Source organism: Heliangelus exortis, chromosome 1 (assembly GCF_036169615.1).
Source record: "Heliangelus exortis chromosome 1, bHelExo1.hap1, whole genome shotgun sequence".
Classification (NCBI taxonomy): Eukaryota; Metazoa; Chordata; class Aves; order Apodiformes; family Trochilidae; genus Heliangelus; species Heliangelus exortis.
In genome coordinates, this window is record NC_092422.1 from 151,586,053 (window position 1) to 151,601,310 (window position 15,258).

Sequence of the window (15,258 nt, forward strand, 5' to 3'; positions counted from 1 at the left end):
ATATTAGAAGTCTTTTTTTAGTTAACCCAATAAAAGACTGGTTTTTTTCTTTAGAAAATAAACCTTTCAACTTCTGTTTAAGAGAGGAGGAAAAAATCATGAATCTTATTTTATCACTGCTGGATTATGCTAATATCACTTTTTTTAATTTTTTTTTTTTTGTGTGGAAGTTAAATTATGAACAGAGTGGCAGAACAGTTAAAGATGAACAGAATTTTATTTATTTTCTTACTGAAATGCTTTGCTAAAAATTAAACTCTTTTGTCTTCCCTTCACAAAAAACTTGAGAGTTTCAATAGTGTGGTCTAGCCTAAAAAGGATACAACTTTCAGATTCTTCTGTATTCTTGGCCGAAAGTAATTTCTGTCCTCTGCTTCACCTTTAAGCAAACAAATATTTTAGGTAGGTGCACATGTAAATGAACTAGCTGTAGCCTGGTTGCCTATATTGTGTCAATCTCAGCTCTCATTTGTATTTCTAGAAGTACTAGGAAAAATAATGTCTGGCAGCTGCGTCAGCCACTATGGAAACAGAAGCTCATCACCACTAGCTGCTCTCCTGCCTCTGTTTTCTTATTTAATTCTTTTCTCTGTCGTTCCCCTGCCCTTTTTTGGGTTATATCTGTTCACAAGTATCATTCCCTTTCTAATTTTTTGACCTGGGAATTTGGGGTCGTGCTATCCACAAGCCCCTCAGTAACTTTCCCCTATGAATTATGGGGATACAGGCTCAATCATGAGTCAGAAAAAGGGCAGAATTTCCAGAACATGGTGGTGCCTACAAGTTTCCTGTACATGCCTACCATGGGCTGAGCTACCTCCATGAGGTGGGAAGGGTTAAGCCATCAAAGGCAACAAATCTGTGGGGATGGAGAAAAGACTACATCTGAATAAGAACATGCTTGCCAGCAGAATGTGTCAAATAAAGCAAAATCAGAGAATTGCTCAGGGTGGAAGGGACTTCATGGGATCACTTAGCCCAATCCCTCTGCTCAAGCAGAGACAACTGGAGCAGGTTGCCCAGGACTATATCTGGTCAAGTTTTGCCTATCTCAGCAGATATTCAATCCCTACAACCTTTTATTGTGTTTTATTACCTTCACAATATTTTTTGTCATGTATTAAGGTAGAATTTCCTATCTTTAATTTGTGCCTTTTGCCTCTTGTCCTCTCAGTGAGCACTGCTGAAGAGCCTGACTTCCTTCTCTTCATTATTTCCCATCAGATATTTGTACACATGGATAACTTTCCCTCTGAACTTCCCATTTTATAGCCTGACAAGTCCCAGCTCAGCCTCTCATCCAAAAATTTCTATACTGTCTTGATCATCTCTCTGACTCTTCACTAATACAAGTCCCATTAGGGGGTTTGCAAAGGGTGGTAGAGATATTTCATATCCTGTTCTTTCAGAAAGGAAGCAGCAGAGAGACTGTGGATGCAAACTGATTTTTTCTTCATGACTGCTGCCTATTGCTACTGTAAAAGAGTGCCTTCTCCTGTCTGTGTCATGAAAGCAGAGGAGGGGTTTACTGGGACCTGACTGCAGTCTTAATCTGTGTGTAGCTAAAAGGAGCTATTGTAACAATCTGGTTTGGCCTCCTATACAGTTCAACCCAATGTGACATGAAAGAGATTTACCAGGTATGATTTCAGACTAAAATATCCTGTCTACTCTCTGACTTCCTAGAAGAACCTTCTGGCTTTGAAAAATACCAAGAAAATCTCTCTAACATACATTTTTCCAATAAGAATACTGTATCTCACTCTATGCTCCTCTTCCACAGCTTGAGGATGACCAAAAACGATTCACTGTTTATCAGCTTTTGGAACACACCTGTGCCTGGAGACTGACTGGGTAAGAACACTGCATTTAGCAGTATTTCTGTTTGTAATTGTTTATATTTGCAATGAGTCTGCTGACCCTAAAGCACAATTCCGAGACCTACTGAGAAAAGGAATGATACCAAGAAAATCGGTCCAAAGTTTTAGGCTTATTTTCAGGCTTAATTGATTGCTTAGCAAAAATCAATAATAATTTATAGATCTGTGTAACTTTTCCTCATTTTCTCCCTTTCTTGTAATTGAAGTTTTATTACAGTTCCAATGTTTCCCAAAGATTTCTAGAATTGAAGGAATCATAATTTGCTCTTGTTCATTGCTCCTAGAGTTTTTAACAGTAAATAGTGTAAAAATATGCCTGTGTTTTCACAGTTGAGTGATGGTTTGGTTTGGTTTATTTTATTTTTGGCTTATTATTATTATTATTAATTGTTTTAACGGGGGTCATCTATGCCAAGTTTTTAACTTGGCACTCAAAGCACATCTGACTTAAAGCAAACCTTCCATGGACAAGCACTAAATGAGATAGATTCCTCATTCAACTTTCATTAGGTTCCTTTTCAGACATCTGGATAAAGAAGCTGTTAACACTTTTTGTAGTGTTTTTCGTGAAAACTAAAATACCTTGCTAAGAATGTTAAATGCCACACCTGTCATTTAGCAGATGGAGGAAAAAACACGAGAGGTAGTGACTTGTTCATGGTGAGTAGCTAGTGCTTACCAAGGACCCATCTGGTTTCCTAGGAGCATGGCCCAAATTTCCATTCTGTTCCTTGCTATAAAGGGAACAAGCCAGTCTCACAGTCTATACACACTTATTGACTGTTTTATTTCTTGTGATGTAAAGCATGTGATATTTTTCCACTGCAAATACAGTCTTCAGAGAGGATATGTGATTAAAAAATTAGAGCTGCAAATCAGCTATGGTCCACAAAATTTCCTCTGTTACTGTAGGGCAGTGAATAACTGATAACATAGGCATAAAGTAAATATTGAAAAAGTAAAAACATGAACTGTGTTTGATCACTGTTTCTTTATTGTCCCACAGATTGTTGATGGGCAGGAGAAAATGTTTTCCAGATAGGTCTTTGGTCAGGTCCTGTGCTCTCAGGGAAAAGAAAAGGAGTAACAGCTAAGTGGCAAGAATTTTCTGTCCATAATGTGCACAGGAACTTTCTGTGGTGATTTGCAGGAGGATGTGTGTCGAGTTGAATTTGCGGTACAGTGGCAGATGAAGTTTTAAGGAGATAAATGTAGATGGGAGGAAAGAGTATTAAATTCACTTATGAAATCATAGGCTCTGCGTTGACTTACCACCAAGAGGGAGTTGTTTGGGTTATAATAAATAGTTCTGAATGCCAGCTCCATGCACAGCAGCTGCAAAAAAAAGATAAAATAAATGTTGGGAATGATGAAAAAAATGAGAAATCAAAAACCAGTATTATGTCAGAGCATCAGTGTAGAGTGTTCATTTATCTTGAATACAGCCAGCACTTCTGCTTCTCTCATTTAAAATATGATCTAACAGAACTTGAAAAAGTGAAGGCCAGCAAGAATGCCCAAAGGATTACATTCCTTTCATATGAGGAAAAAGTAAAAATATTCTTCGCCCTGATGAAGAGAGAAGACACCACCTAAGTTTGCAGAAAGCAAAGGCAAGGATTGGGAGAAGGAAGATCCACTTACTGTAGGAGAAAACCAGCTTTGACATCATTTAAAGAAACTGAAGTCCATGGGACCCAACAAGATTCCTCTCTTTGTCCCAAAGGAACTGGCAAATGAAGTTGCAAGGCCACTTTCCATCATATTTGAAAAGTCATGGCAGTCTTGTGAATTTCCTACTGAATGGAAAAAGGAAAATATAAACCCCCTCTACTCAGCTCTTGTGAGACCCCATCTGGAGTACTGTGTCCTGTTCTGGAGTCCTCAATATAAGGGCACAGAACTCCTTGAGTAAGTCCAGAGGAGAGCCACATAAAATGATCAGAGAGCTTGAGCACCTCCCCTATGAAGAGAGGCTGAGGAAGCTGGGGTTGTGCAGCCTGGAGATGAGGAGGCTCCGAGGTGACCTTTCCAATACCTGAAGTGGGCCTACAAGAAAGTTGGGATAGGAGTTTTTAGATGGGCTTCTAGTAAGAGGACAAAGGGAAATGGTTTAAAACTTGAGGAGGGAAGATTTAGATTACAGATCAATTCTATGATTTTATAGATGACAAGGCTATGAGATTAAGGAGCACAGAGAATGTCTGCAAAAAAGGATTTTTTACTGTATCTTCCAATGCTGGATAAAGGGAGCGTGAAGTGAAAAGAACAGATTCAAAACAGATAAGAGTAGGTATTTGTTTGTACAAGGTTTAATGAATAAATGTATGGGCACAACCCATCTTGCCCAGGACTGTGTCTCCACCATATTTTCACTCTCCCTTCAGGTATTTTTTTATATCAAGATCAAAAAATCACTCCCTGGAGTAAACAGCTTTAGCAGTGTTCACTTTTCTCCATTAGAGGCAACTAGTCTGAGCTGAATGCACTGGCATAATTATGGTAAGAAGGCCCTTAGGTCTGAAGCATCACCAAAATTATAAAGTTAGAAATACAGTCATAACAACTGCTTCTAGTGTAACATGCAATAACATCTGTGTGCCTATTCTGCACTGGGATGTATTTTTGCAACATGTGCTAATGTCCCAGTTCCATACCCAGCTAGGGCTGTAATAGAGATGCAGTAATGGATGCAGTAGAATGAGGGTCTCAACATAGGCTGTGCACATCTGCCTGGCACCTAGGAAGGCCAGCAGATTATGTCCCATATTGCTGTGTCTTCACAGCTGTGAGTACTTTGATTACCTAAATAAAATAATGCTTAGGGTTGTCTGCATGTACTGTAGTTACACTTCTGATTGTAGCACACAAACAGCTGTGTTTTAGAGAACATATTGATTGAGATGCTCAGTCTGCTTAGATTCAACAGAGAAAGGAAAAAATTGAGATGAAGGAAAAAGTAAAAGGGAACTATACATCTTCAGTAATCAAATTTGCTTTCCCAGGGAACTGTGAACAAATAAAACCAGCATCCCCTACATTGCTTCACAGGCTGGTTTTCATAGCATGGGAAAGAAATACAATGTAAATCAAGGAATGCATGAGAAGTGAAGTGGCAGTGACTACCATGATGGCTAATCTGATCCATGCAGGTAGGCAGAGCTTGGTTAGGCAGCATGGTGATAAACAGCAGCTTTAGAAAGGAAACCTGGTGTTGCTCTGCAGTAGGTGCTGCTACCAGGAAAGTGAAAAATAGCTGTAAGTATATGCTGTAAACTTGTCTTCCTCCCATACAGACCTGCTGGCCCAAGACTGACTCAAGCACTTTTCTTTTGTATTTTGTTTTCAAAACTATTATACCACATTTCCTTGCTCCCAGCTACAAAAAATGTCCTGAAGGGTAAAGAAACACTGCATGTTCATGGGTTGGTTAGCATTGCTATATTTATGCACAGGTATCAAGGCTATACTAAGATGAAGTAGGTCTGTGTTGTACGTAACACATGGGTATTATTTGTTGTCTAGCAAACAGAGGTTCAGAATGACATTAGTAGAGGTATTTTGATCATTGTTACAAGTTGCTGGACTTGTTTTCTATTGATGATGTAAAATCATGGCTACTTTGTACAGAGAATTCTCTAGGGTAGAATAAACTGATGGGAAATACACTAATTTTTTGGAGGTAGTATTCTAATTTAAGAAATTACTCTGAAACCTGCATTTAGGTCAAGCATGGTAGTCCACATGGTTACCTTTGTGCATCAAGGCAGTAAGGCCATCTCATATGTCCAGAAATACTTTTGAGCTGGGTAATGGTATGAAAAAGATCTTATGCCTGGAGGGTTAGTCAAAGCAGAGCAACAACTTGTATTAGTTATGATTTAACAGGATTACAGGAGGAATTGCCAGACAGCTTCTCAACACACAAACTGCCTGGCTAGTGCAGATTGGAAATACAAAGATGTTAAGGCAAAACCATATGTAGATGAATAGTAGGCATCTATGGTGAAGTGCACTCTGGTATGAGCACCAGGAGGGTCACCTAACATTCCCCTGTTGTGTATGATGAGTCTTTTTTTCCTTCTCTTGCCATGCAACACATATAATGAAAGTCCAATCACATAATGTGAAACCTTTACTTTTGATGGTAGTTGCTATTCTAATCTCTGGTTGCTCAGTCAGCCCAACTAAGATATGTGAGGACACACACGATTTCTCTGTACACAACAGTCCACTTGCTCTGAGGCAATCAAAATACTTCTGTGACTTTCAGCTACCAGATTGCAGTAGGCAGGGGTAAATTCCTTTGGAGCCTTTTGAAGAGAAAGAACCCTAAATCAAAAGGGTCAGTGAGAATTATACAAGGAAAAAAAATGTGAAGGATAAAATGATAGGATAAAATGATAGAGTAAAGCAAATAAATACTGAAAAAAAATATAAATGAGAATTTCCACTTTTTCATAAAAGTGTATGCAAGACCAAACAACGATGGGGACCATGAAGGCTCTGCAGTGTGTGGAAGTGGGAATTAAAGTTTCTATACCCTCTCCTGAAGATCTTGACCCTACAGAGGAGGCTGTCAAAGAAAAAGAAAGATGTATTCCTGTGTGTAGCAACCACAGCCATGGTCTCATAGGCATCTTTTCTATTTTCTTCCAGTTGACAAATAAGTGATGGCTAGCATTTCACTGTGCTAGAAACAGAAAGTTAGACAGATTTTTCTTGGAAGTAAAGCTCTGATTTTAGTTATATGTTGGGGATAGCACTTGGAGCCTGTGATTCTATATTGTGAGACTTAAAGCTGAAGCATCAGTCCTGGAATCCAGCATAGAGAATTGTGTACTCCTGTTCATAATCCTAATTAATTCTGTGAAGCTTTCCTAAGGCACAGCAACTTGCCTGTACAAACTTGATATTAACTTCTGTGTCATGACAAAGGCATGAGTGGAGTGTGTCTATCTACTGAAGTAAAATGAAATCACAGCTTAGGTAATACTGTGGCAAAGGTAGTTGCTGACAAGTTGAACGTGTAAACTTGAGAACTGTATGTAAATAAATTTTAATGAGTTATGTAGCTACAGTGCCTTTTTATGAGGCACAGTTTTATACTTGTGACCTAGTATGGAGTTTTGAAACATAGAGCTTTTACAGATATTTTCCCTTATTCTTTGCATCCTTATTCTGTGAAGTGATTGAGAAGGTAAGTCCATCCTTCTTCAAGGTAATATTTAAGGACTTGCTTAACCTTGAAGAGTGAAATAAATGGAATTTGTAGTGCAATAGACACTTAAACAACAAATCATTTACTGGAGTTTTTTCACTTGGAATATGTGTATAAAATCCAGGTATAAGTAGAAGACTTTTACATCTACACTTTGTAACAAATGACTACCAAAAAAACATGGAGATGCTTATTCTATACCAGCATAAAATCACTCACTATTCCCAGTTAATAGAATGTGAAAAAACCAAAACAAAACAAAAAGAAAAGAAAAGAAAACAAAAAACCCCACACAAACTTGTTCTCTTTATCCAATTGATATTAACCTCATCTTTCTTTTTTTCTGATTTCAGACAAAACCTTATGTCAGTTATTATGAAATACAGAGATCAAGTGGAACATCTATTGCAAAATGAGGTATTTGTTCCCAGTTTCTTATACCAGGAAAGTATTTACTTCTATGTGAAAGGTATCTAATTATTAATCTGTCTCAAATGCAATTAAAGAAGAATTTTAATTAAAGCTGTTTAACCTGACTTTGAAAGGATATAAATGCTCTTAATAAAACTTGGCATGAGACTAGGAAGGCAGCACTACAAATTTAAAATACCAAAGCTGACTAAGTGTCAAAGAATGTGTAAATAAAAACAGGATCAGTTGGGTGAGCATTAAGAACTAATAGAGGTATACACTAGACTATATGCATCTGCAAAATTGTTCCTGATTTTGCAAACCCACAAGCTAAATGGTTGCATAATTAGGATAGATATACAAGCATGTGATAGTTTACAGGTTTCAGATTTAGGCTCAAATGAAAAATCTCTTAGGAAGCCTTCTCTGCTAACTGACGTTTTAAGGACATGTGTCTAAAGGACAAATTCATATTTGAGTGGTAACTTGAAACAAACCAAATTTTGTCCTAGGATTGGAACTGTAGGCAAAGAAGGACATTAGTAAAATCAGTTTTAATTCATTATGGTAAAGCATGGAGTTTTTAAAAAATATGTTCAAACATAAAGTTCTTATTTTGTTTCAAAAAACTTTCATCTGTATTCAAATATTTAATATATTTATTTTTTCTGGATATTCTTGATCTGTTATTTCTAGTAAAGAAAGTAAAGTCAGAAAGTATACACAAATGTGCAGGTGTGTAGACATATGTATAAATAAGTGCATATGTGTATAAAGACATGCACACTAATACATAAATATAAATTAATATTTAACATAAATATTTAAATAAACATATGTAGATACAATATTCTGGGGGTTTTTTTGTGTAAATTTTTGACACTTCTGCAAAACTCAGGTACGTTTATAAGCTGTTGAACTGTACCTAGCTACAAAGTTAAGCTCTAGTTTTAATACCATGTATATATTCACCAAACTTTCCATTGTAAGCAGCTTCTCAAAGGGAACTATTTAGTCGATTAAATGTGTTGCAGTCATAACTGTTTGGAAAACTGAGGTCCCCAAACTCGTGTGTATACTGATATCTGTACTGAAGTAGACCCATCTATGTAGTTACTCATATTCTCTTGAAATTTTAAGGCCTAGAGTAAGAAGATTCCAAATTCAAATAAAGCTGTAGTCTGAACATTAATGAAGCATTACAGTCCATCCTGTACAACTTGTGCTCTACATGTACTCATCAGACCTATAATGATGCAAGTTTGGTTTTGCTAAACATTTTTACTTGCTATTATTTGAGACCATTAACTTTTTATAAAGGGAAAACAGGACATTTTCCAAATATTCATGCTATGCAACAAATATGGACTTGTTTCTCTAGGGCTATATTACTCCATAGTTAATTTTTTTAACAAGGTCTTGTCTACACAGGTAGACTCAATAAAAGTTCATATGAATTGCTTAAAAGAGCAGGATTGCAAGTTAATGGCACGGGTAGGATCACTGTGGAGATGTTTTCATTCAGAGGCATCAGATAGTATGAAGCTTTTCCAACATTACAATAATTAAAATTAGTGTTAACTCTTTGCTTTAATAAGTGGCTTGAAAAAGTATGGTGATGTAGTAAGTTACAGACACAAACATTAACAGAAGTATAATTTTTTGAATTCTTTGTTACTTATTTTCTCTAACATCTGATTAGATTCCTTTAAGATTTAAAATTGGAATCTCTATAGCTGCCCCTACCTGAAGGTTACATGGGAATAATTATCTAGATTTTGCAAGGCAGTGTTCACATCACTGGGAAGGTTTTTACCCTTCTTCTGATTTCACCACAGTCCACTCTCAGCACACTCTGAACTTTGAGCCATTGGGAGTTGCACACACTTCACCAAGGGCACAGATATCTGCTTATGTTCTGTACTCATCTGGAACTTCATTAGGCATTCAGTGGAGATTCTCATTTAAAAAAAAAAAAAAATTAAAACCAATTTCAAATCAATACTTGTTCAAGGTTTAAAAAATTCTATTAAAGAACCTATTAAAAAGCCTTGGATATACCAATATTTCTAACTTATGTGACAGGCCCACTCTAATTATTATTAGTAGTGATCAATAAATGGAAAATTAATTCTATTTTGTATAATGCCTCTATAAAATAAAAATATTTTTTAAAAAAATTAAGATGTTTGATACAAGTTGGGAGTGGGATTGTAACTGTTGGGGTTGAAATATGGAGTGTTTGTTCCCAGAGAGTGTGTGAAGCCAGGCAAGTAGCTGTTTTGATTGCCCTGATAACCACTTGACATGCACTTAATTATAAAATCTATTCAGGATGTACTGTTAATCTAGCAAGAAAACTTTGTACATTTGTAATACAAAGTGTGGAAGTTGTAGAAAGAACTACCAATTTTTAATCATATAAATAATTCAAAGACCAACATATCTTCCAAAGATTCTGATGGTATTTAAATATGGAGAGGGGAAAACGATATACAAGATGCTGACTAGAATTCTTTTGAACTTTCAGAAAGTGTAAAACTTCTGTTAGAGATTAAGCACTGTCTTCCCTTCTCTGGGACAAAAAACATTGTCATATGTCAACATATGGAAAAGGAAAACTCTTTACATGATAATACCCAAAAAGAGAAGCAGTGTGAAAAAAGTCATCATTCACAGTATAAAATATTACACAATTTTTTTATATGTAGATCCTTGATCTGCAAAATTCTTTTTAGAAGTAGCTACCATATAAACAGAGTTGTAGCTTTGTCAGTGTGTCTCTAAATAGAAAATAGTATTTTACAGAAGTTGATACATTTCTCTTTCTGGAACAACAGAAAATATTTACATACAGAAATATATAAACTCTGAGGTTATTTGGTTGGTTGTTTTTTATTTTCTGTCCAGAAGTATAGATGTTCACTCTACTGAAGGATTACTCTTGTGTATATCTATTGCTTACCTACCACCCAGAAATTGCCCTGCATGAATGTGTCTTTATGGACATTAAATCCCTTTTTCTAATAACCCATATCCACTTGTGACGAAGAAAAATGATAAATTAAATTGTATTTCAATTAAATTAGATTTAGATTTAATTTTTAGTTACAACCACATATCGTTACTAAAAAGTATATCTATGTGTGTGAATGCATATGCAGGTCTTCAAAAACTGCACACTAAACTGGTGTGTATAATGCTTTGGGTTTGTCAGTGTTACACATGGTAACAAAACCATGAGATTTTTACAAGTTTCTACTTCTGTAGGTGTGCATTGAAAGTAAATCTTGCAAGAGTTCAATTTAAAAATCTTCTAAGAGGTAGGAACAAAATATGAAAGAAAGGAAGTTCACTCCTTGTAAATTGGCAAGTACAGCAAATCAACTTCAGACCTAAGGAAAATCTAAAGTTCTAAAGAGATCATGATCAGCCATAGTCTTTTTCTCCCAAGAATCTCTGTAATGAAAAGCTGCTGCTGCTTTTATTTATTGAAAAAAGCTCAATGACTTTTATTTGGTGGTCAGAATTCTTTTAAATATACGAGTAAAGTTTATGTAATTCATTCCTGCTTTAAGTCTGCTCAGGGCAAATAATATGGAATTAGTAACCTCAATATATTTTTATAGTTATTTTTTATTAATGAGAGGTGGTAACCTAACCTTTTCAGTACAGCCTGCATATACAGTGCAGCCTTAAGCTTGAAAATAGAAATTTCATCTTGATACATTTTTTCTTTTTGAAGCATGAAATGGATGAGCTAGAGAAATGGTTTTATGAGTACAATAACATGCTGTAGTGCACTAAAAGGAACTTATCAGTACAGAAAAATGGAGAATATTTATAGGAGAGCTCCTATTTTTCAGAGAATGTATTTTTAGATTTAATGGAGGGTATAACTATGCAGGGAAAATACGAATGTTAAATTATTTTTAAATTTATTTTCCTGTACACAAAGTACTTGATATTTGAAGATTGTATTTTCCTTCCATTGGGATCTAGGTTGTGTGGGGGGTTCAATGTATTTTTTTTTAATTCCCCAACATAATTTTGAGATTATTCATATTTTTATATGATAGTAGTTAAAGATCTAGAGATCTTTATTGTCAATAAGATATAAGAGTTTGAACTATACATACATATTGCAGAAAGGCTTGTTGCAGAAGTACTCAGTCCACAGGTTTCAGATTATGCAGCCTCCCACACAGTCACTATTTTTAGGAGGAACATGGCTGTCTGCCAGCTCTCCAAGAGATGGGTAGGAAATAATGGTGGGTATGAATTCACAGTATCACGAAAACCTCGGAAAGTTTATGTATCATTTGGGTTCTTGTATCCTCAGAAGTTTCTTCACAATGCTTCTATGCTGATGAAGTTCAGACAAACCAATGGTTTTCCTCAAAAATAAGTCTTAGATACCAAATTTGTCACAGTTTCCAATAAGGCTTTTTTTCTCTTTTTTTTCTTTTTTGCTATCAACAGCATAAAACCAATGATGTGATTGAAGTAGCTAAAGCAATCTGCAGTGTCCTCTCTTTTGTGGAAACAAGAGAGATTACCAATGCAGTCAGGAAACTCCATGAAGTGCCATTGATGAATGCCCAGGTAAAAGATGCAAGTTGGTGTCCTATTTTATCTTTAAAACTGGAGTTTGAATGGCTATCATTAATTTTGTGATTGATCCAGGCCATTTTACTGTCTTATTCTACATATTTTCCCTCTGATAATATTAGGTTAAGGCATTATAAAAAAAGAAAAACTTTTTGACGTTGTGTGACAGAGAAGCAATGGAGGATTTTCCATGTGTTTAACTGTAACTTACATACTCTGGTTGTTCTTTCTTATTCCCACAAAACTTACAGATCTTTGCCACATCATCATTTAAAAAATCATTTATTTGATTTTCATGTATTTAGCATAGGCTGTTAACAACAGCAAAAAAAAAATTCTTCTGAAATGTCTCTTGTGAGTTTTTCAGATAGAAATATCTCTGCTATTTATGCAGAGAAGGATCAGAATTGTGGAGTCCTGATTTTTGCTGAAATACTCTCTTGAAACACTGAAATGTCTTTTCCAGGGGTTACTGTAGAACTGAGAACTGGGACCTTGGAGGGCAGTATCTGTTCTTAGTTTTGTCATCAGCCACTCTGATAGTACTTTGGACAAGTCACTATGACCTGATTTACAGAAGTTCCAAGGAACCAAAAACTCTTTACAAATTTGGTGTATGTATCAGGAAACACCGGTGCTCAGCAAATTTGAAAATCAAAACATTACTCACTTGAGATATGCTAATTCCTTCCCACCCGAATAGAATTCCCTATTCAGACCTTTAAAAATTGTTTAATAAGTTACTAAGAATTTTTTTTCTTCTCTTGGATGATTTGTCCTGTTATTTTTTATCACAGCAAATATTGCTTAGAAAAATGTGCCAAGGCGTGTAAGGTGCTTTCATTCTCAGACTGTTACCTGCTTGCAAAACTTTTATTCTTTTTCTTTATTGTTTTTTGGGTGCTTTGGCCCATGGCTATTAATACATGTTATAGCACCTAGGACAAGAAAGTAAACAATGGAATAACTGCTGTACTCTGAGTTAACTACTGAGTGTTAATTAGAAACATGCCTGGCTACATAAGGGGAATTTACTTAAGTATGCCTGTCAGGAAGTTTGAGGTCTCAAATGTAAGACTGGAGAAATCCAGTAATTCTTTTTGTAACATTTCTTGTATCATAGGATTGATGCAGCAAATTAATTGTATACTGTCATCCATCTACACTCAGTCTCGACAGGTTCAGTCCCATAAATTTGTCATCTTAGAAGGGCAAACTTCTTTCTGAGGGGTGAAATGACTCACCAAAGAGGAAAAAGGATGCTAGTTAAAGAGGCTTCAGTGACATTCAGAAAACCTCTTTCCTTAAATTTCTGCATTCTTAGCAACTCTTACTCATCTTAGATGGAGGGGTGGGGAGGATAGCATCCAACTTAGGTAAAGTGCAGGACTCAAGCAAATAAATTCTAGTACATCAGTGTTGCTCTGTGCAAGTCTGGGTTGCAAGTAAATCCCCACATTGTATTTCTGGACAGAGAAAACACGAGAGATTTCAGAGAAGGCGTTGCTGCATGGCCCTGGGCAGAATCAGCTTTGGCCTTCTGGAATAAGTTATATGGGTGCTGTGTCTCTGCTGGTTAGCAAATATTGTTAAGGGCAAAGCAGCAAGAAACAACATAGTTCTAGTTTTTTGTTGATGCTTAGAGCTGAGCATCTGATTCATATAATTGTCTTCTCTGACTTCCCTTCTAGGAGATGACTCACTGTAAATCTTGTTTCTATAGCATTCTCAGTCTTTTCATGTCCACTTCAGCATCAGTTATTAGAAGTCACTATCCTGGGTAAATTCCAGCCTAAATGGGTTTGTGACAGCACACATTTTAGCTGGCATGGTTTTGATTTAAATAGAAATAAGAATATCTCAACTTAAGAAAAGTTCTTCCTGTCAATTAGAGGGCAAATACAGTGGAGAAAGGGATAAAAGAAGTAATAAGGGACTCAAATGTTCTGCTTTTCAGTTAAATCCCAAGTTGTCCTAAGAGGTGTCAAGAAGATCAGCATCTTCCCCTTGAGAAAACTATTTTGTCAACACCAAATCATCCTTAAGAGACAGATAAAGATCTTGGTCCAGTAAAGAGATAGAGAGGACAGTAACTGACCATGTTCTCCTTCAGGGTGGAATTGGAGCAGAACAAATATATAGGGACTAATTTGCTAAAAGATTTCTTTTGGACTTAAGAGAAATTTAGTGTATTTTCTCTTTGAGTGTTCAGGTCAGCTCTCTGAACCCAATGTGTAAACTGCCTCCTCTGACTGGCTTATGCTTACTGAGTATCCTCATATTTACTGAGAATCTATTTTCAGCCCCATCCCCTCTCAGTTCCAGCAAAGAAGTAGATACAGTGAGTGGTCAAAGAGCTAAACCAGTTCCTGTTAGTGTGGCCTTTCCTGAACATTTGGAAAACCTCACATGTCACACCATGAAGAGTAAGATAATGGGATAAAACCCAAAGAGTACAGGTCATCTTTTTTAAGTCTCAGGTTTCTGCTGATGTTCACTTTTGCTTCTGCATCTCTTCTGTGTCAATAAGTGTTTTTATTTTAGAGATAAAGTGATTGTTACTAGGTTAGTAATTGCATTATGATCTAATATCCTGATGTAAAAATAAACAAACAAAAAACCCAACCAGACAAAAAACCCTGCACCCAGCTTGCCAGTGCTCATTCTCCAGCATGCATCCAGCTTCCATGCATAGACAGTCTCCATTATATACAGGTTCTACTGAACCAAATTCTATATGCTTCCTCACACAGAGGGAGTAACACACTTTCCTTTTTCTCTTTTACTTATTTAAATTAAAAGCTCTTCAGAGCAAGGAATGCATCTCTTTATCTATATGTTCAGTCTCCAGCACAGTGGAGTGCTGGTCTTGGCTGTAATACCCAGAGGCTAAAAATTATAAGTGGTGGTGATGATAATGATGGTGTTCGCTCATCTGTAATAAGCAAAATGATACTGTTCCTCAATATCCTCTTCTGAATATTAAAAAGATTCTTTCCTGATTGAATATTTTATCACTAGTCTTAAAATATTTTTCTGTCCTGCTATTCACATAAGCAGCTGCTCGTCTCCACGTTTCATTTTGGAGAATACTGACCAGCCTGTTACTCATTTTTAAAAAGCCTTTGAGTTATT

The 15,258-nt window shown here is 36.1% G+C and overlaps 1 protein-coding gene across 8 annotated transcripts in view; it reads left to right on the plus strand.

The window, feature by feature from the left end:
- Positions 1-15,258, plus strand: part of PIK3C2G (phosphatidylinositol-4-phosphate 3-kinase catalytic subunit type 2 gamma) — a 201,526-nt gene that overhangs the window by 32,446 nt on the left and 153,822 nt on the right. For all 8 annotated transcript variants that reach the window (XR_011723791.1, XM_071733025.1, XM_071733024.1 and 5 more), the window contains exons 7-9: positions 1,784-1,854; positions 7,455-7,518; positions 11,995-12,117. Coding sequence is in view for 7 of the 8 variants with exons in the window: in XM_071733025.1 (XP_071589126.1) it covers positions 1,784-1,854; positions 7,455-7,518; positions 11,995-12,117 (258 nt within the window). In the remaining variant the exon portion in view is untranslated. The remainder of the gene's footprint in view (positions 1-1,783; positions 1,855-7,454; positions 7,519-11,994; positions 12,118-15,258) is intronic.